The sequence below is a fragment of the Protopterus annectens genome, chromosome 4.part1, assembly GCF_019279795.1.
Source record: "Protopterus annectens isolate FY-2018-M chromosome 4.part1, PAN1.0, whole genome shotgun sequence".
NCBI classification, from domain to species: domain Eukaryota; kingdom Metazoa; phylum Chordata; order Ceratodontiformes; family Protopteridae; genus Protopterus; species Protopterus annectens.
In genome coordinates, this window is record NC_056734.1 from 516,429,496 (window position 1) to 516,452,292 (window position 22,797).

At 38.8% G+C, this 22,797-nt stretch overlaps 1 protein-coding gene across 1 annotated transcript in view; it reads right to left on the reverse strand.

Moving 5' to 3' along the window:
• The window catches only part of ANO7 (anoctamin 7), a 1,683,969-nt gene that overhangs the window by 1,076,710 nt on the left and 584,462 nt on the right, over positions 1-22,797 (reverse strand). Inside the window, exons 6-7 of the mRNA XM_044070329.1 lie at positions 14,776-14,915; positions 2,059-2,116 (exon numbers count right to left, since the gene is read on the reverse strand). Of these exons, the coding sequence (XP_043926264.1) occupies positions 2,059-2,116; positions 14,776-14,915 (198 nt within the window). The remainder of the gene's footprint in view (positions 1-2,058; positions 2,117-14,775; positions 14,916-22,797) is intronic.

Below are 22,797 nucleotides of genomic sequence, written 5' to 3' on the forward strand. Positions count from 1 at the left end.
TCTAATTTTTGTTTAAATTGGATGGATTAAAATAATAAGTGAGAAGGTCACTGAAAAAAAACAATCGGTAAAAACAAAATGAAAACTCCAGGAAAGCTAGAACCTCCACTGAGTGATATCCCAAAACACTTGTATCAGAGGCACGTGTGATATATGCAAATGACCCTTATAAACATCAGGTGTTTTAGCTAATTCGCGAGTCTGAATGCCCATGACTTGTTTCATCATTTCAATGGCCAATTCAGACCAATAAAGCCAAACCCCACTAGCTGTGGATATGCATATTTCAGCCTTTTATGACATCATCAGCACAGCACAAGCAGAGTGTTTGACTAAGCATAAGAAACAGAGGGCTGTTATACCCAGCTGATGTCCATTATCATTAGGGTCACTGCAAAAATATCCCAAACCGCAAACTAAAACAATAAGTGAGAAGGTCTCTGAAAAAAAACAATCAGTAAAAACAAAATGAAAACTCCAGCAAAGCTAGAACCTCCACTGAGTGACCTCCCAAATCTCTTGTATCAGAGGCACATGGGATATATTTATTTATTTATCATTTGTTGACCAGGAAAGTCCAACTAGGTTCCACAGAGCCTGTTTTCAGCGGAGGCCCGGGGAGAAATGCTCCAGATGCATGTCTTTGGAATGTGGGAGGAAACCGGAGTACCTGGAGGAAACCCACGCGAACACAGGGAGAACATGCAAACTCCACACAGAAGACACCCCAGCCGAGAATTGAACCGCAGAACCTCTTGCTGTGAGGTGACAATGTTAACCACTGCACCACTGCGCCGCCTATACCCATATATATGCAAATGACCCTTATGAACATCAGGTGTTTCAGCTAATTGGCGATTCTGAATGCCCATGACTTGTTTCATCGTTTTAATGGACAATTCAGGCCAATAAAGCCAAACCCCACTAGCTGTGGATATGCATATTTCGGCCTTCTTATGACCTCATCAGCAGAGCACAAGCAGAGTGTTTGATTAAGCATAACTTATGCAGATACTCCATTTTAACAACACTCTTAATGATTTTAAAAATGTTCATTATGTAAGCTTACTTTTTTGATACAAAAATACTTTATAGATATGCATAACTTTTTTTGTACTTCCAATTTCATGCCTGAAAACAGATATTTGACTGACAACTGTACCTTTCCAATCAACAAATATTAAACAAATCGGTAATAGTTGTAAAATAGCAAAAATTGTTGTTTAAGTTAAGAGAAACAGACACAAGAGCTCAAGGTAAAACCTCAAACATGAAACTGTGAATAATCATTTTTGTCTTACTAGCCATATAGCTATGCTCTGTAGTCTCTAGCACCACTGAGAGACTACTAAATGAAGACAAAGATGAAAGGGCAAATTCAGCCAAGTTCACCCAGGCCAACAACCATCACCAGTAAGAAAGCATCACTTCCTTACCAGTAGAGGACTAGTAGCAGATACTCCATTTTAACAACGCTCTTAATGATTTTAAAAATGTTCATTATGTAAACTTACTTTTTGATACAAAAATACTTTATAGATATGCAGTAATTGTGTCATACCCATGTATTGGTATTTATGATAAAACATGTTTACAAAATGTAGGTGTTCATCTTACCACAGACAGATAGAAATACAGACAGAAGATTTAGTTTGTAAGGCTAAATGGGTGGGTGAGCAGCTGAAGAGAGACAAGTTGACTGATGTCTGCATAGAAATTTAGCAACAGACAACGTATACTGCATTAACCATCTTTTATTAGTTTTATCTGACTTTCTGTGGACAATGACCACCTATACATAGCAATTATTATTCAAAACTTCCAGTAAACATTTACTACAAGTGCATATTAGAAGGCAGTAAGCACAAAATATAATTTGTGCTCTTTAATATCCACATAACAGGTACTGCTTGTACAGCTTACTGTGAATATCATGTATTAAATATTTACCCAACAAGGAGCTTTGGCTACAGATATGTTTTCTAATGACATAATGAATATTCTTAATGAGTGACTTTTTATATAGTTATACATTAGTAAATAAAACAACAGACTTACAATCTGGTGTCTCTGTGTGTTACTGAAAAATCCGTTAAATTTGTCACTGCCCAGAAACCTGAAACAGGAAACAAATATGAGTTAATAAGGAAGGAGGTGTAGAGTGTTCCACTAATACATTAAAGTGTATGTGTTCACACCAGTTAAATCATGCATGGCTTGACAGTGGAGGACATCACTCAATCAGAAATATGAATGGCCATTTAAAAGGCCCGACAAAATGAAAAGATGCGGATGAAAGAAAATATGTATGCATATATCTGTGTGTGTGTGTGTGTGTGTGTGTGTGTGTGTGTGTGTGTGTATGTATATATATATATATATATATATATATATATACACACACACACACACACATATATATATATATATATATATATATATATATATATATATATATATATATATATATATATATATATAGGTCCACAACAGATGAACGAAACGCCGGATCACAGATGAACGAAACACCGACACCAGACATCCCCGACAAAGGTAAGTCAAGGTATTACAGAATGGAACACATTTCCGTTCCCGTAATACACACAAAAAACACATTAAAATGTATATAGCCCCCCCTGCACCCCCCATGTGGCTGCGTCCCCCCTTCTTAAATATACCAACTCTGAGATCGCACTACATTGAAGGAATGGGACTAACTCCCATTCTGCACTACTCACCGTTGTCAGGGATGTCTGCTGTCGGCGATGTCGTCTCGACTATGTGGTCGGTGATCCGGAGTTTCGTTCATCTGTCATGGACCCATATATATATATATATATATATATATGCATAAGACATTCTATTGAAGTGGAAAAGCTTCAAAACACAATAGATCGATGGCAACATGATAAAAAAAAATAACCACCAAAAACGAAAACTATTGAAAGTCCATCCAATCTCAAAAGGAAAACAAATAGTTTCCTTTTCATTGCACCAAAACCATAACAGCATGTTTAAACACAAATTGTCTGAATAGTGGTAACATTAGGAATTTAGTGTTGAGCGTGTGTAGTGCTGTATGTGAAGTGTGTGTGTGAGTGTATTGTTTAGTGGGATTGCTAGGGAAACAGTTTTTCTTAAGTTAAAGTGCAGGGCTGTGCTGAGGGTCAAAGCAGATTTAGGATTTGTACACATTAGTAAGGATGGGCAGGGAGTAAGACCCCCTGCATCCACTCCCCCTGCTATTTATATATACCAAGTCCAAGATCACAATACAGTGGGGAAACAGTAAATAGCCTACTGTACTGCAATCTCACTGAAAAATGTCAGTAGATATGATCAGATAATTTTCAATCAGATGTAATGGCCTTTATCCCTTCAACAGGGAAACTGCATATTACACAAGGTCTGCTTGTTTGGGATGCATACATCACAGCAGAGATATGAGGAGATAGCTATCCCTTGCTGTGAATATAGCAGACTGCTTTCACTTCCTTGTTATTTGAGAAAATGAAAAATAAAAACTTTTAAATTTGTAATTATAAGCAACAGTAATAAACAAAGCAAAACTTCATATGTTAATTCTTCTTCCAGTATAAAAGAACTAAAGAAATAAACTCAAGCAGTCATAGTCGGGAATAGCTCAGCTTTTATTTATGAGAAGCATTTTAGTCCACCAAATGGACTACATCACTTCAACTTTTCAACAACAGCTTTACCTGTGGCAACTAGTTACTCAATGAAAACAAGGGATCATAAATCATGACTGACACACTCATGCATAGTAATGAGCCAAAACACAGAGTAACTCATGAGTCACTCATATAATCAAACTTGATGAAAATAAAAGCCACATTACAGCCCCACAAGGATGGGTCACAATAAAAGAGCCAAAAACTTAAGTCAGTCCTGAACCTAAGATCCTCTGAAATGCATTCTGTATATCTGTGATACAAAAAGACCACATGTCCATTTAATCAAGCGTAACTCATATGCTCTAACCACAAAAGAACACATTACGAGTCAGGTAAACTGGGTGGCACAAAATGAACATACCCAGTTGTAAACAGAGAAGTGTACTAAATAATATGCAAAAGAAAATATTCAAACTGTAAACGTATTGCTCAGGTCCCGAATCCAGGCTCAGAAAAGAGTACCAATAAATCAGAAAGCCAACACTCCAACAGTAACAGTCAAAACAACCAGTCTGAAAAAATAAAGTAATAAAAAGGGGATAGTACAAAAAGAAACCTAGAAGTTCAATCAAAAAGGAATCAGATGGGCCATGGGACCACACCCTAAGTAACCTAAAAAATAATGGTACAGTCCAAAGCAAAATAAGAAATACTAATAAAACAAAGTTCAAATAAACTGTTTTAATTTTTCATTTTTCTCAAATAAGGAGAAAGTGAAAACAGTCTTCTATTTTCATGCTGGGGATAGCTATTTCTTCACATCTGTGGTTTGGTTTATACGCTTGTTCATGCTGTGACTCACATTTGGTGTACACAGGTTTCTCGGATGTGAGGGGAATTTACCAGAACCACTGGTAATCTTTGTTGAACCGAAGTCTCCACCAAAAAACCTCCCTTTTCAGAAAACAACAAAACAGGAATTTGAAATGTTGGGGATGCTAATGTTGGGATCATATTTCCGAAACAAATGGATTTTTTTATGTGGACTCTTGCAAAAAAGGTCATGAAAATCATAAAAGGTTTTAAAAATATTATTTTACAGGAGTACAATTTATGTCATAATAAGTAAAAATAGAAGTTTTTCTCCTAAAGGAAAACAATGGAAAACATTAGCTAACTGTCAATCCTCTAAACTCCATAACAGGAACTCTGTTTGGTACCCTTTTAGTCATAATAGTTTGCAAAGTGCAGAATATAACCCATACAGCTAAGACTACTGCAGCAGTGATCCTAATGCTGAACATCTCCTGGGTTTATAAAGAACTGAATCTTGTCTAAAGGAATAAATACTATTATTAAGGATATGCGGCAACCCAGGAATATCAGAGAATGATAGGGAAAAAGACTGGACTTGTTTGGTGTTCAGAGTGAAACTTAGGTTCTGGAAGAGGTTGACAGTGAAATGTAGGTCTCAATGAATGTACACAGACACACACACACACACACACACATATATATATATATATATATATATATATATATATGTGTGTGTGTGTGTGTGTGTATATATATATATATATATATATATATATATATATGTGTGTGTGTGTGTGTGTGTCTGTGTATGCGATCCGTGCAGATGTTCGAAGTTTCACTACTTCGAACCTACTTCACCAAGTCCACTTGTTCGAAGTAGTGAAACTTTGAAATTTGACTTCGGCAGTCACACTACAGCGCAGAATGGGAATATTCCCTTTTCCCCGCTGTAGTCCGATCTCGGAGTTGGTATATTTAAGTAGGGAGGGTGTGGGGGGCACAGCCTCCCACATGTGGGGGTGCAGGGTGGCTTGCCCCCCCTGCATAAACATGTTTTAGTGGGGGGGGTTGGGTCACCCAGGGAACTAGACTTCAGCGAAAGTACACTTTCATTGAAGTGAACTTTTGCTGAAGTGAGGGTCTCCTGCTCTATTTCAAAGAAGTGTTCTTTCAAGTTAGAGCAGTAGACCCATATATGTATATATGGGTCATCACATGATAGAATGTTCAAATGTTTGAATTCCATATGGCCGAGACCATATGATCGAACATTCGAATGTTCAAAAATGTGCAGTAGACCTGCAAAGCACAAACAACAAAAAATAAACTGTGTATAGCCCCTGCATCCCCCACGTGGGGGGCTGTGCCCCCATACCCCTCGCAACTTAAATATACCAACTCCAAGATCGCACTACAGCGAGGAGAAGGGATATCTCCTGGTCCATACTGTATGCCAATCCCCGTTCAGAATTCTGAAGTTTTAAAACTTCGAACATATGGTCTTCGATCATATGGGTTTCGTAGTTTTAAGATTTGAAATTCTGAAGGGGACCTGTATATATATATATATATATATATATATATATATATATATATATATAGTTCCCCTTTACAATCTCGAATTACTGAATGCTCGAAATTCAGTAACTCGAGACTGTAAAGGCGAAAATCCACAAGCGTGAATCTGCATAAGCGAGAATTCAAATATCTTAAATCCACGCTTATGCATGTCAGCTACGGGACGGGAAGTGTGTGAGGCGGGATGTTTCACAGAAGTGAAGGTGAGTGTATGTGTGTGTTTTGTAAGTTGTGCGTGTGGGTTAGGGAAGGGAGGTGAGAGTATGAGTGCGATTGATGGATGAGTCTGTGTATGTGGGATGTTTTTGTGTGTGTGCGAGGCAGTTTAAAATGGCTGTGTGGTGTTTTTTTTTTTGTGTATTAGTGCGATCTCGGAGTTAGGATATATAAGTAGGGGGGGTGTGGGGGCACAGCCCCCCATGTGGGGGTTGCAGGGGGGCTTGCCCCCCTGTGTACATGTAGTGTAGGGCTTGTAGGTTATGTGATGTGGGTTGTATGGTGTGCGTGTTGTGTGGTGCATGTGTTCTGTATGTTCGAGGTTTTATGTTTTTGTGCTTGTGGCTTTCGGGATTTTGGTTGGTTCGACTTAACAGTCTCGATTTACTGAATTTCGAGCATTCAGTAATTCGAGATTGTAAAGGGGAACCATATATATATATATATATATATATATATATATATATATATTTTATATATATATATCTATATCTATATATATATATATATATATATATATATATATACACACACACACACACACACACACACACACATATATATGTATATAAAATATATATATATATATATGTGTGTGTGTGTGTGTGTATACATGCATACACACATTTAAATATATATATATATATATATATATAGATATAGATATACATATATATATATATATATATATATATATATACAGAGCAAATGAATAAAACAGGAAGGTCTCTACTAAAGTGTAGCGTTGTAATAAAACAACAGTCACTAGCACCAACACTACTTCCACCACGGCTAGATTATATGCTATCTTCATTCACTGCTACCTTCAGTTCGTAAGAAGAACCAAGAAGCAAAACTAGATGTTCAAAAACTTTAACTGACATTTAAAACAATAAAAATGATAAAATGGATAAGCGCTTTTGGGTCCTTATAACCCTTCTTCAGACCAAATTCATAAAACCACACCAAAAATATTTAAAATAATGTCCATCCAATCATCATCCATCTTCACATAATTTTAACCAATTAAAATGCAACATTTCTGTACTGCTTTAACATACAAGGCAAAAATTGCTATCTTTCTGAGCCAATCCATTTTTTTAAATTCTCCCAATGTCCAGTCATAGCACAGTGACATAAACATCCTCTGATTATTTCTCTAGTCCGTCAACTCCTGGCTCATACATTTATTATTGTTCCATTCTGTATTATGGCATTATATGTTTATACATTAGTAGACCTTTCTTATGTGACCACAATCATTCAGCAGTATCACAAATTCATTCACTTGTATTCATACTTGGGGTATCATTCTATTTTTTAAAAATATTTATCACTTTATTTCATTTGTCTAATATATACCCTGGTTCTTTCCACTTTGTGTGCTCATATGAGATGCTGCAGTATCAGTTTACATATTTCTTTATGACATAAGGTATCTCTATCTATTTACAGATATGGACAAATTCCATATCTTCTTTACCATTTGATGGAAAACAGAAATAAATTATCTAATGACAGGATTTCCTTCCATGATCACCCTGCATTGATTTTAATTGTAACAATCCACAAGTTTACTGATTCGTAAGTGAGACACTCAATAATCCAATCATAAATGGATATCTCTATTTTGATTGATCAATATCCAAAAATTTGAACACTAAACTCTGTGAAATATCAGCTGTACCAGCTGTTAAATCTTTGATACTCTCACAGAACATTATATATTGGATATAATGAGTGACTGGTTTTATATCCAATATACAATGTTATTTGAGAGTATCAAAGATTAACAGCTGGTAAACCCAATATTTCACAGTGTGTGTGTGTAGTGTTCAAATGGATGAAAAAGATACGCCAAATGAAGAAACAGGCTAATAAGATCATTTTAAGTAGTGAAGGGCATGCTATTTATTGATTAATCCAACAAATATTTTTAAATAATTTATCATTTGGTTTTGTATGAAGTGATGGCATTTACGAGCATTATTAAGAATCCAATAGGTGTGAGCAATGGAAGAGATCTTCCGGATTATCCTAGAAAGAAACAGCATTTTGGATATTGACTCATACAGAGAAGGGGGTAGCAACTGATAGAAATAATCCAAAAGTTCACAGTGTGGTTCAGAGGAAACATCTTCCTTTGAGGACATATTCCTGTTTCACTTCAGAGGGCTAGGAAGTAGATGAAAAATACAGTGGGAGATTCAATGTCATAAAAACTTTGAAAAGCCCATTACAAAAGTCCTGAAATATCTGTTGAGAATCTCAAGGAGTAGATGTAGCAGGAGATGAATGGTGTTTTATATTTTGCTTTTTCTTTTTAGGGAGTCTCTAGAAAACATATGTGAAGAAGGGCCCATTCTGTATTCTACCATACTAGTATTATTTATTTATTGACATTTGATTATCAGGAAGTTGTCACTAGCTAGGAGCCCATTTTCAGTGGAGACTGGGGGAGAAAAGCTCCAGAGTATTACAAAACATTTTAAGAACAATAATTTTACAGTCTTTAATAATAATTAAAAATCCCAAATACTAAATTAGACATCATATGATAACATTGGTTAAGAATAGATACAAGTTATTTGACAATGATGTAATAGAGACATTTTAGCTATTTATAGAGGAATTAAAAACAAGTTAGTGTAATACAAACAGGAATTGCAATACAAAGTGAGAGAAAAACATGCTTATGGTATACTTAGACAGAAAGCCAAGGAAGAGAAATTGGTAGAAGTAAGGAAGTGAGTTAAGAAGGGACAGTAAGGAGGTATATGGTATGAATAGGTATTTGTTCACATTTAGGAATATAGTTTACCCTGGTGATGAGCAAGAATAGAGACAGATTTTGCTAGGAAGCATTTTAGAATAGTTTTGAAGGATGGGAGGGAGGGTATTGATGCACAGAGATAAGGATTCCAGGCCTTAGCAACATTGTACAAGTACAGGCATTGCCTAGTAGTTATGATATGTTTGAGGACAGACTGGACTTTTTGGTCACTGGAGCATTATGAACGAATGGGAACATAGTTGTAGAGAATGTAATTTAGTGCTGGACAAGCAGATGGATTCTGTATAATTTTATAGGTGGTAAGAAGTTGTATGTATGTTAGTTGATAGGGTAGCTGTAACCAGTTTATGCTTTTTAGTGCTATACAGTGGTGGGTTCTGAAATGGGTATTTGCCACAAATTTAGCAACATTGTTAAAGCATTGTTCAAGTTTTGATTTTTGTGATGCCTGAAGCATAGTAAGGATGGGAGAGCCATAAAGTGTGGAGAGGAGTTAAGTAGTGGCAGGTCTAGCTTGAGTTGTGTGGTGAGAACATTTTTGGCTCTATTAAGCATCCCTAGTTTTGAATGCGTTTTTCTTATGCAATTTTGTATATGCTGGTCGAATTTAAGATTATCATCCACTATCATCCTTAATAATCTGCTATGAGAGGTGACTTCAATTGTTGTATTAACAAGAGACAGGACTTTAAATTTTCTTTTTGCATGAGAGAGGGATTTGGGGGGAAATGTAGTATTTTTTTTTTAAAGTTAAGCATGAGTTGTGAATTAAAAAGTCATATCTCAGTTGCTGTTAAAGTTCTTGAGTAATTTTTTGGAGGTATACTATATTGTCAAATGTGCAAATGAGTGTGGAATCATCTGTGTACTGCATTAGTAAGGCCTGTTTTGTGGATATGTGGAGGGTGTTGGTGACAATGTTAAAGAGGACAGGCTCAAGGACAGAGTCTTGTGGTACACCAGTGGTAACTGGGAGGTATGGAGAGAGGATAGAGTGACTGATGCATAGGTAGCTTTTGAACCATATAAGGGTGGCCTGGGACAGACCTAATAAGGATATCTGAAGTAGAAGTTTGCTATGCCTAACTGTGTTGAAGGCTTTACAAAAGTCTAAAGAGGAGACTAGTTTGTTGTTATCTCTAGCTTTACTGACAGTATCTATATAGATTAGAAGTGCAGTGTTAGTACTATGGGAATGATGGAAGCCATCTTGTGTACGGGAAAGGAGATCTTCCCACAAGACAGAGTTTAGCAATTGTTTTTGAATATCTTTTTCAAGTATTTTGGAGAAGGTGATAAGATTGCTTTAGGTCTAAAGTTAGTAATGTCTGTTGAATTTCCTCCTTTGTGTAGAAGGATAATGTGTGACTTTTTCCAGAGAGAAGGAATGAGGAATTCTTGGATTGACCTATTTATAAATACTGAGACAGGGTAGGCTATACTATCGGCTGCTATTTTAAGGTACTCACTTGGAAGGTCATGAGCTGAAGAAGAACATGGCTTGAGTTTGTTTAAAAGTAGTTTCATATAGGATGTGGGCACAGGTTGGAAGGTGAAAGTGGATGTGGTGATATGTGGCTGTTGGATAGGATTAGGATTAAATGTTAGTGAATCTTTGATTAGAGATGCTATACTATCTATGAAAAAGAGTTGAACTGTATTGCTGTTTTGCATGAAAAGTTATTGGGAAAGGATTTAGGGTTGAATTTATGGCCAGGGTGCAAGATTTTTAAATGGCTTTCCAAAATTATTTAGGGTTGTATTTACTGTTATTCTGAAAGTTATTATAGTATATTTTTTGTCTTCATTAATTTGCTTTTTAGTATGACTGCAAAGCATTTTGAAGTTTTCAAGGTACTGTGGTGTTTTCTATTTTAGCCATTTTTTCCATGCTTTTTCTCTCTCCTGCATTAGCGTTCTACTCTTTTAGGATAGCCAAATTGCACTATTTTTAGTCTGTTCCTTCTAAGAGGTGCAAGGCTATTTATGATATTCAGGAAACTGTACTAAATTTATTTACAGAATCATCTAAAGGGAGGATGTTTAGGAAGTTCCAGTTAACAGATGATAGGGTGGCAATAAACATTTCTGTTTTAAACTTAGAAGGATTGTGTGCTGTTTTACAAACATGCTGTTTAAGTGGTTGTGTGAGATGTCTGGTTGTATTGATTGGGAGATGATCACTGAGACAGTCAGACATTCTGCCTAAGGTGGTGTATTTGCTAAGGTCAGATACTAGGATCCAGAGTAATAGGTAATTTACTGTCTTGCTATAATGTGTCTGGCTATTAATTAGTTGTGTGAAACCAAACAAGTTCACAGTAGATGTATGGGAGTTAGAGTTTATATCAAACCTACTGACATTCACATCACGTAATAGTAGTATTTCTTGTGGAATTGCAATAGATATCCAGTGAAGGATATCTTCCAGTATAGCCATATTGTCACCAGAAGGGATGTACAGGACAGTAATACATATTTGTTTATAATTGTTTAATTTCAGGAAAGTTATAAGAAGCTCTGCTTAACTGAATGGTATTAGTTTGCTGTAAGAGGCAATGTGGTAGTTCTTGGGAAATATTAAAGCAATACTATCACCCCTCCTCTTTATACGGTCAATACAGTTGATATAGCCAGGAGGTGTAATTTTAGAGTTGTGCATGCTGGGTTTAAGCCAATTTTCAGTTACAGAGAGAATTTCAGACTTATGTTGGGTATTGGAGGCATGTAGCTCAGCAATTTTATTTCTTATGCTACTAACACTTTTGGCAGCAAAGGTTAGATTACTGGCGGTGGGGGTTGAGTGTTGCAGGGTTAGAGTAGTGTGTGGAAGAGAATTGTCTTGATGTTCATTGTGATAGGTTAGGGCCAGGATTATTGTGAATATCTCCTCCTGAAAGGACTTTAGTATATTGGGCAATTATTGATATTTGTTTTTAGGAGAGTATTTCTCCACTTAATTTGCTTTATTTTGAAATGAAATTGTAATCAGTCTATATTTGGAGAAAAGAAGAGGACAATAATTCAATAGGTTTGGTGCAATATGTAGAGAATGTACGGAGGAAGTATGAATAGGTGGTTGGCACAGAGTTGGAGATATATTGAGAGCTATTATAGAATCATGGTAAGACGAGAGATGGCCCAGTAGCAGGAGAAGAATAAAGGATAAGCTGAGGAATAGCATGATTAAGTAAAGGGATCTGTATGTTATAGTTGGCAGGTAGTAGGGAAGTAGGGATCAAGAAGGAAAAAAGATCAAATTATAACAGAGAATAATCAATTTATAGCCAATACAAAGCAATTAACAGAAAGGTACAAAGTAGAACAGGTTTTCTTTCATTTCTTGAATGTAGAATCCTGCCAGCCAGGAAGACAAAGCAATTGGCATACACAGTGTAATCTACTGGCCAAGAGAAATGATAGTGACCAACTTTGTAAGTGGTCCTTTGAATGCAAGGACTACTCTTTCATGGGTATGTTAAAGCCAATTTCCAGCACAGGTAGGCAGAAATTTGACTAGATGAAGTTAATACACAGCATGGTTCTATAAGTTAAATTTACTTACATTGTACAAAGACAAAATTCTCAATGAAAACATTTAGGAGTTGGTCCTTGTGGCAGAACATATGCAGTATCGGGGTCTGATGTAGTGACCACAGACTATTGTACAAAGACAAAATTCTCAGTGAAAATGTTAGGGAGTTGGCCCTTGTGGCAGAGCTCCTGCTATATTGGGGTCAGATGTAGTGACCACAGGCTCTGCACTGTAGAGGAAGCTGGTGACTGAGTGAAAGAGGAACACAATCCAGCCCTCAGAGATCACAAGCCTGGGTTTCTCCTTCATGGCATTAACAGCTGTCTGACAGAATGGACAGGATGTGCCAGGAGGCTACTCCATACTGACCCCCAATGAGGTGGTGAGAGTGAGGATAGGCTCAGCGGTCAGACAATCTATTGGTTTATCAACACCTTCAACACAGATGTCCAAATCTGACCTGAAGAAAGAAGCAAAGTAACATTTTTTTGTTTTTAGCTTCCTTTTTAGGCTGTGAAGGTACATCCGAGGCACATGCTTTTGATGACATAATGGTCTGCTCTGCAGCCTGTAAGTGCTTATTTTCTACATAGAGTTTCAAAGAAGACAGATGGCTTCTGAGGATGTTCGGGACAAAAGCATGACAATTAGAGCAGTCCTTGACATTATAATCAGGTCCTAAGCAGAAAAGACACTGGGTATATCTATCCTAATATGAAATGTGTCTTTCACAGAAACATTTCCCTCTTTAAGATGATACGAATAAAACTCTGAAGGTAGAAATATCAAAAATGAAGAAGGTTCTCATCTGGACCCTCTCCTACAGGTGACAGACTGAGCCACAGACAGTCTTGTTTCCTAGACAGGCAGCAGAAAGCTCTGAGGAATTTCACATTTGTACATCCTATAAGTATCAGTATGTAGTCCACATGCTTAGCTCTGAGGACAGAAGTACAGCATGTAAGGAAGAAGTGTCTAAGTTTTGGTATTCTGGCTGGATGTTCAGTGACCTTGCTAAGTTACATTCCATTCGTCAGCATTACTGCAACAGTGATCTAATGATTAACATCTGGTTCACTCCCTCTTTAGAGATGACACTTTGTTCAATTGTGGTAGTGATGGGTAAGACACAGCAAGCATGAGGAGAGACATAAGAAGATTAAAGACATGGTCTAAGTAATAACAGCGTCACTTGAGCCATTCCAAGACTATAGTACTACTCATGAGGAGTAACAACTTTGGGGATAAATATGCAATGGGAGGGGTCAGACTAAAAAAGGCAGAACAAGAAAAGGATCTGGGGGTTAGCACTACAGAAAACTTAAAACACAGACACACACAGATGGGATGGTAATCATATCCTTTATCAGGCGTCAGTTAGGTCACAATTTGAGTATTGCATCTGGTTCTGGAGAATGTACTGGACAGAAATATCACAGTACTGGAGCAGTTATAAAGAAAAACAACTAGAATGGTGAGATTATATTGGAAGAATAACACAGAAAGACCACAGTAACTCAACCTCTTTTCCTTAGAAAAGACAAGAAACAGGGTGTATGACAGGAGTATACAAGGCATTAGTGGGAAAATGTCATAGAATTACATTAGTAAGGAAAGGCAGAGTGGGGTGCATGACTGACAGGTCAAGTGGACATAATATAACCTTGATATAATAAATTACTGTTCATAAGGAGGGTAGTAGACAAGTGAAATTAATTACTAGACTGGGGAAAATGGACTAAGATGATTGAGGTGGGTAAGATGGAAAATGAGCAGGTAACTGACTTTAGATAACTGAAACATTCAAACAGACTAGTCAGATTCACAGTCTCTTCTGCTGGTTTCTTTGTATAATGTATATGTAAATGCATAAGCATAGCATCTGTTATTGCAGTACATTAAGTTTCAGACTGCTCCCGATACAAGCCTCTGTCTGCTTCACCAGCTGACAGAGCTGTAACCGTAACAACTCTTTCACACTTCACTGAGTCACAGGAGTAAAGTTCTGCTGTCAGATACCAGATATAATAACAGATAAAGCAAAAAACAGAAACACGTGCAGTAAACAAAGTACATTTTACAGCCGATGTGGTGTGTCTTATCTACATCTCTGTAAAATATACTTCTAGAAGAAGCTAGAAGAGGTACAGTGGATATGGATGATACTTTGTATGACACAGGGAGCATGTGCACTTTCTTACCTTTCTCGCTTGCTGTTTTTGAACTGGCAGGTGTAGAATCTTTGTGGTTTGCTGGGTACATCATCATGCATAATGTTAGGGATTCCTGTGTTCTTCAGAAGTTCATTAGACCAGTGGTCATGATGCTCATCTTCCATAGCCTGTCAGGAAAAAAAAATTACAATGGCAGGACATTTTTAATCATTGCAGTATGGATGTGTATTTTTTCTGCAAGTTTGAGACTTGCATGCTGCTCTGGGAAATGAAAAGGCATTCTGCAATGCATTTTCAAATAGCTTTCCCAAGCTCTCTTAAAAAATTACTATAGCCATTTTTCTTATTCTGTTGATAACTAGGTGAATGAACTGGTCTGAACTGATCTGAAGACCTCTTCTTGGCCATGACCTGGGTAGGACAGAGATAAAATAAAACAACAAGGAAGAAGAATGTAATGTAATCACAAACATACAGCACAAAGACACTGTCAAGTTAGACTACAGTTAACAATATATAAAAAAAACATGTTGGGAGATCTTCACTAAATACACATTACAGAAAATTTAAAAAGTACACAGCATAAACATTCATTAGTCTCTGTCTGACTCACACATGCATTTTACTAAAACCAGACATAAAGAAGTTATGTCTTACCATAACGTTCCATGCGCATTGTTCATCTCGCCTTTGTTCTTACACACGGGTTCGTAGCCGATCCTCGGCTCCGAGTCGGCCGCATCACAAACTCTGCATCTAAGAGAAGCTCGAGACTCAGTATGTATCCCATGATCCTCCATGCTATCCCTCAGATCTAGTTTGCAAGAAACTATTTCGCTCCAATACCAAGTGCGTCTAACGCATACGCAATCACACATCAAACCATGAGAGATTAGAACAACAACACATATATGTGTAAAGATGGAATGTAACCTAGCAATGAAAGGAAATTGTAAGTCATTTAGGAATAGACCAATCAAACCCTAGTCATACCAGTTCTTCCAGAATGTGGTGGGGAAGGAGGGAGGGAATGTAAGAACAAAGGCAAGATGAACAATGCACATGGAATGTTATGTTAAGACATAACTTCTTTATGTGACATTGTTCAATCTCGCCGTTTGTTCTTACACACAGGAAATGTCCCTAGCTCCGTAACCCTGGGTGACTCACGGAAGAACGTTCCTGAGCACAGTGGAACCAAAGGAAGTCCTGTCTTTAGAGGCCTTGTCCACCTTATAATGTGTGATAAATGTATGAGGCTTTGCCCACGTTGCTGCTGCACAAATAGTGTCCAACGGTAAGCGAGCCACATGGGCTAAGGAAGTGAAAATGGCCCTAGTAGAATGAGCCTTAGGCTTGAAAGGAAGTCGTTGATTAGCAGCTGAATGAACAAAATTGATGCACTCCGATAGCCACTTGGATAAGGTACCCTTTGAAACCGGCATGCCTTTCCTACTGTCTGCGAATGACACAAATAGCTGATCAGATTTCCTGCAAGCTTTAGTTCTGTCTAGGTAAAATCTTAGTTGCCTATGTACATCCAATTTGTGCAACATGTATTCCAATTTATTTGAATGTTTTTTGAAAAATTTAGGGAGTTCTATAGATTGGTTAATATTTAACAACAAACAAACTTTGGGGAGAAACGACGGTTTGTGCGTAAGGAAACTGTCTGGATGGAAAATCATGTAAGGTGGTCTCACTGACAAGGCTTAAAGCTCCGAAATTCTTTGAGCTGAGGTAACAGCAATAAGAAAAAGGGTCTTCCATGACAAGAACTTCAGTGGACACAATGAAGCAGGTTCGAAGGGTGCTAGCATAAGCTGGGACAACATCAAGTTTAGGTTCCATGGGAAAACTGGTTCTCGAACGGGTGGGCAAAGGTGGAAAGTACCTGGAGACTTATTTAGTCACCCTGTTGGGCGATCTAATTTTGTCCTATAATTTTTTTATTTTTGGGGACGAATTTTATAAACAAAAAGTAGGTGTCGCTATGGGATCCCCATGTGGCGGCAGTATAGCCAATCTGGTTATGGCCTATTGGGAGTCCCATTATGTTTTTTCACAGCAAAACCCATACTTTGAATCATTTCTACTATACACTAGGTTCCTAGATGACATCTTTATACTTGTGAGGGCAGGTGAGTGTGAAGTAGGAAAGATGGTCCAATACTTTAATCAAAGTACCACATTCTTACAGTTCACCCACACATTCTCAACAGAGAATATTGCCTACTTAGACGTAATGCTGAGCAAGGATTTGACACTTAATTGTTTTACTGCTAAAATCCATCGGAAAGAAACATATTCGAACACATTCTTGCACTTCACCAGCTGCCACCCATTTTTTCAAAAAAGATCTGTTGTTAAAGGGCAGCTGGTCCGTGCTGCTAGAATGGTTTCGTTGGACAGCGATTTCTACGCTGAATGCTCAACATTAAAGAATATGTTCTTGGCATGTGGATACCCCATCGATTTATTGGATGAATTAATACAAGAAGTTATTGATAAAAGATGCCAACATATTTATCACCCACTACTACCAGTTACTACTAACAACGTTAGTAACTCTTTTACAGGCCCCTTTGTCAACACACGAATTAGTGTGACTGACGACATTGATGGGACTGACGGGCTTGATATACCAGCAAATTCAATGTCACCACTTGTAACATCGGTTGACGAGAATTGTAAACCAACCTTTATTACAACGTTTAGTAAAGATAGCAGATCATGCATAGACATTATATTCAAGAATTGGGAACTTTTTAGAGCATACCCAGACATTTACAATAAAATAGGCCCTAGCCCCAAGATTGTATATAAGAAAGGAAGAAACTTAAAAAGTATTTTGGAGTTTAAGAAAACGTGCCACAGGTTGAATGTAGGAATGCATAAATGTCAGAATTGTAATTACTGTAAATATATTGAAGAAGGTACACAATTTTGTATTAATAATTGTACATACAAAATAGATTTTAAATTAAACTGTAACTCATGTTACGTGATTTACTTAGCTAGATGCAAACAATGTCCGGCCTTCTATATTGGGAAAACCATTAGAAGACTGAGAGAGCGTATATATGAGCATCTATACGCAATTAAGACATCAAAAATGGAAAATGCTCTAGCCAAACATGCTGTCATTAATTCTAATCTCAGTTTTAAATTTACTGCTATAGATCATATTCCAGTTAACCAGAGGGGTGGTCCGAGATCTGTACAGTTAGAAGAAGCTGAATTATTATGGCAAGTAAGGCTGTATGCCTACTGTCATCCAGGCATAAATGACACTTGCTCAATTTCTAGTCTGTTGAAATTAAAGAGTTTACAAAGATGAACAGTACTTCTTTGTACTATCACAGTTCTGTGCTCGTGAAGGTTTACAACAATGAGTATTGTTTATGGTCAGTGGCTTGTATTTATGTACTATGTACACTCTATATATTATATCTTAATTTTTTATATTAATTGTTATGTATACTTAGTTATTTGGTCACTCGCCCTTTAATAATTTTTAATTGATTAATGATGCAAAGCAGGTTCTCAGTTTCTAATCACTATATAACTGCAAATGTTTGTCAGAAGTGTGTGAATTCTCTGAAGAAGTCAGGTACTTGACCTGACGAAAAGCGCTTAAGTTATTCTGTGGTTTATTCATTTATTCAGTAAAGTAAGTTTTAAACAATTGTACTGGTGTCACTGGTTCACGGTTTGTTGGTTTTGTGCTAAAGGTGGAAAGTACCCTTCATGAAGGCCTTACAAAGCCTGTGGGATATAATAGTGGACCCACCTTCACCTACATGGAAGTTAGATATTCCTGCTAAATGTACTCTTATGGTGGATGTAGAAGCCCCTTCATGAAAAAGGATGGATAAGAATTCCAAAATTGTGTGTATCGGGGCAACCAGAGGATCAATACTGTGATCTGATGCCCAACACACAAAGTGCATCCATTTGCTCCTGTATAGCTTTCTGGTGGAGGCTTTATGAGCAGAAATTAGAATGTGTTGTACTGCAGAGGACAAAAGGTTTGACCTGGCTAAACAGGGAAGTGGAGCAGCCAAGCTGTCAATTTGAGGGATTGAAAGGATGGATGAGGAACTCCCGATGAGTGAGTCAATAGGTCTGGCACTGGGTCCAGAATCCAAGGTTCCTCTATCTGATGGGATCGAAGGAAGGGAAACCAGATCTGTCGAGGCCGGAACGGTGCTATCAGGATGATCGTCCTTTCCAGGTCCCTGGCTTTCTGAAGAAATTTGGGTATCAAAGGAACAGGGAGAAATGCATACAGGAGACCCAGGGGGCCAATCGTGCACTAGAGCATCCCTGGGGACACTCCCCGGAGGGGGAAGTAGAGCAAAGTAGCTTCTGCATTTGGCATTCAAAGGGGATGCAAATAGATCGCAGCAAGGCTGGCCCCATCTGTGGAAAATCTATTCCGCCACTTGAATTTTCAGGGACCATTCATGTGGTAACAGGATGGCTCTGCTCAGCCTGTCTGCAATGACATTGGATGACCCCGGGATGTGCGTTGTTATCAGAAAGCAACCCATGGACGCAGCCCATTGCCAAATTCTCAGGGCCTCTCTGCATAACGGGTAAGACCTGGTTCCGCCTTGCTTGTTTATGTACCAGACCACTGACATATTGTCCATCTGAACTGCTATTGTTCCCAGAGGCAAGAATTCATGAAAGTGTTGCAACGCCAGAAACACTGCTCTCAACTCCAGGACATTGATGTGCAGATTGTACTCTGTTTTGGACTATTCTCCTTGGACTGTTGCCCCCTGAAAAAGCCCCCCACCCCCACCCCATCAGGGAAGCATCCGTAGTTATGGTGGCTGTAGGGCTGGGCAGGACAAAGGGGTGACCTATTGTCAGATCTTGACTGTCCATCCACCATTGAAGATCCCGTTTGTAAGACTCCGTGATCAATATGTTGTGTGACAAAGGGAGTTTCTGGAACGACCACTGTGGGAAGAGCAGCCACTGTAGGACCCTCATGTGCATCCTGCCCAGAGGAAAGTACAGTTGTGTACACTTACCATAAATGTAGATGTTCGAGTGTCTTCACTGTTGCAGTCATGACTGTAGGGTTCTCCCTTGCCGGCAGGCAGTCCTCGGTCGGCCAGAATCCCAAAGTCTGGGTTCGGCGTCGGCTGCTCAGTCATGCTCCCTGACGTCAGATCGCCAGGAGTACAAAGCTGACAGCCGACGCCATGTTCTCCAGTTTTTCTTGCCCCAGATGTCAGGTGTTCCGAAATGAGTAAGATCCCATACCCTTTGCAAATACACCTCAAAAGAAGGCTGAAGAAGGGAACCACACAAAAGAAAAAATAAGAGGGGACAGGAGGGAGAGTAACCCAGACTGCAACAGTGAAGACACTCGAACATCTACATTTATGGTAAGTGTACACAACTGTACTATGTTCATCGTGTTTCACTGTTGCAGTCATGACTGTAGGGTTGAATCCCAAAGCAGAATAAAAGGGAGGTGGTCATAAAGTAGAGGGGGCGGCTAAAAGGCCCTGCAAGACAGCAGAAGCAAAGCCTGCCCTAGACTTAGAGTAAAGAGGTAGATTGTAGTGCTTGGAAAAAGTATGCACTGAACTCCAAGTTGCAGCTTCCAAAATGTCTTTGGTAGGAACTCCCCTGAGGAAGGCAGCTGAAGTGGCAGCAGCTCTGGTAGAGTGAGTCCTTATACTCCTGGGATTTGCTTTCCATGGTGTGAATAGCAAAATCTGATTCCATGAGCAATCCATTTAGAAATGGTCTGTTTTGAAATGGCTTTACTTTGGGAACTTGAAGCATAAGAAACAAACAATTGCTCTGATTTCCTGATGTCCTTGGTTCTGTCCAGGTAAAAACATAGTTGTCTGTGTACATCCAAGGAATGTAAGATCCTTTCCCCTTTATTTTGAGGAGTGGGGAAAAAAGTTGGCAAGTGAATAGTTTGATTTAAAGCCACTTTGGAAACCACCTTAGGCATGAAAGTAGGATTAGTCCTTAAAGACACCCTGTCTTGATGAAAAATAATATAAGGTTCCACAGCCATGAGAGCTTGCAACTCCAAAACTCTCCTGGCAGAGGTAAGAGCTAACAGGATGGCTGTCTTCCAAGATAAAAACTTGATGTCAGATGTGGCAGCAGGCTCAAAAGGAGGTAAGGTGAGTTTTTCCAAAACATAGTTGAGATCCCAAGCAGGAATGGGTGGAGATCTAGGGGGCCTTAAGTTCTTAGCTCCTCTGAGAAACTGTCTCATGAGCTGATGGGAAAAGATTGGAGGGTCTGTATTATAATGAGCAGAAATAGCAGAGGCATGGATCTTTATGGAAGAGAAAGAGAGACCCTTATGTAAGAGGTCTGTCAGGTAAAGTAAAATCAGAGGAATGTTAGGAATAAGAGGATCTGAATCCTGAGCCTGCATCCAGGAGCAAAATCTTTTCCATTTTCCTGCATAAGATTTTCTAGTGCTAGGACGTCTGGCTTCTAAAATGACATCCATAACCTGCTTGGGTAGGAGAGAATGAATCAAAGACCCTGGATTAACCAAGCCGCCAGGCTGAGAGTTTTGACATGGGTGTGCAGAACCTGACCCTGGTGTTGGAACAGAAGGTTTGGAGTCTGTGGTAATACCCAAGGGGGCTCCAGACAAAGGTTTTTCAGTGTTGGGTACCAAAACTGTCGTGGCCAATTTGGGGCCAGCAAAATTATCATCTTGGGCTTGTCCTGTTTGATCTTTAATAACACCCATGGAAGAAGAGGTAGAGGCGGGAAGGCATACCCCGAGAGGTTTCTCCAACTGAATGATAGTGCATCCACTTTCCAAGCTAGTTCGTGGAATGTCCTGGTGCAAAAAATCTGTAGTTGATGATTGAGGTGGGATGCAAAGAGGTCTATGTGAGGACATCCCCAGACTGCTGTAATCATCCTGAATATTTCGGTGTCCAGCATCCATTTGTGTGGGTCCGACAGGTTTCTGCTCAGACTGTCTGCCAGGAAGTTTTGCTTCCCTGGTAGAAACTGAGCTTGTAGGTCCAGTTTGCAAGCTAGAGCTGTGCTTCATAGAATCATGCCTAGTCTGCAAAGGGGATAGGAATGAGATCCCCCTTGCTTGTTTATGTACCACATAACTGTGGTGTTGTCTGTCCATATCAGTAGCTGTCCTGGATGTAGAAGATTCCTGAAAGCCCATAGAGCATTCTGAACAGCTAACATTTCCTTTAAACTGATATGCAGGTGCTTCTGATCCTATGTCCAAAGGCCCTGCAGACAGTTGCCCTGAAAATGGGCTCCCCATGCATAATCTGAAGCGTCCGTGGTTAGTATCTGAGTGGCTGGAGGCAGACTGAAAGGTTTTCCTATGTTTAGAGTACATGCCTTGGACCACCAAAGAAATTCCTTTTGAAGACAAGGCAGGACGGTGATCTGTATGCCTAAACTGTGGCAATGCTGAGACCATACACTTTTTAGGTACCACTGTATTTTCCTCATATGTAGTCTTGCATATGGTACGAGAAGGATGCAGGAGGCCATGTAACCCAAAGCCTGCAGGAATTTCCTTGCAGATAGCTGAGTTAAAGTTGCCAAGGTTTTGAAAGTTGAAGCCAGCTGTAATTGTTTTTCGGATGTCAGAAATGCCATCTGGGTTGTTGTGTTTAGAAGAGCACCCAGAAAGGTTATCTGTTGTGAGGGTATCAAATTTGACTTTTTTATGTTTACAGTGAATCCCAGGAACTTGAAAAGATTCTGAACAAATTCTAGATGCTGGAGTAAGACATCCTTGCTGTCTGCCTGAATAAGACAGTCGTCCAGATAAGGGTAAATTTGAATTCCCTTGAGTCTGCAATAAGCTACTACTGGAGCCAGGCATTTGGTGAAGACCCTGGGCGCAGTAGACAATCCAAAGGGCAGTGCAGAGAATTGATAGTGCCTCGATCCGGCCTTGAACCTGAGGTATTTTCTGCATTCCTGCCTGATGGGAATGTGTAAATATGCCTCCTTTAAATCCAGAGTTACCATCCATGCATTTTTGGTCAGCATTGG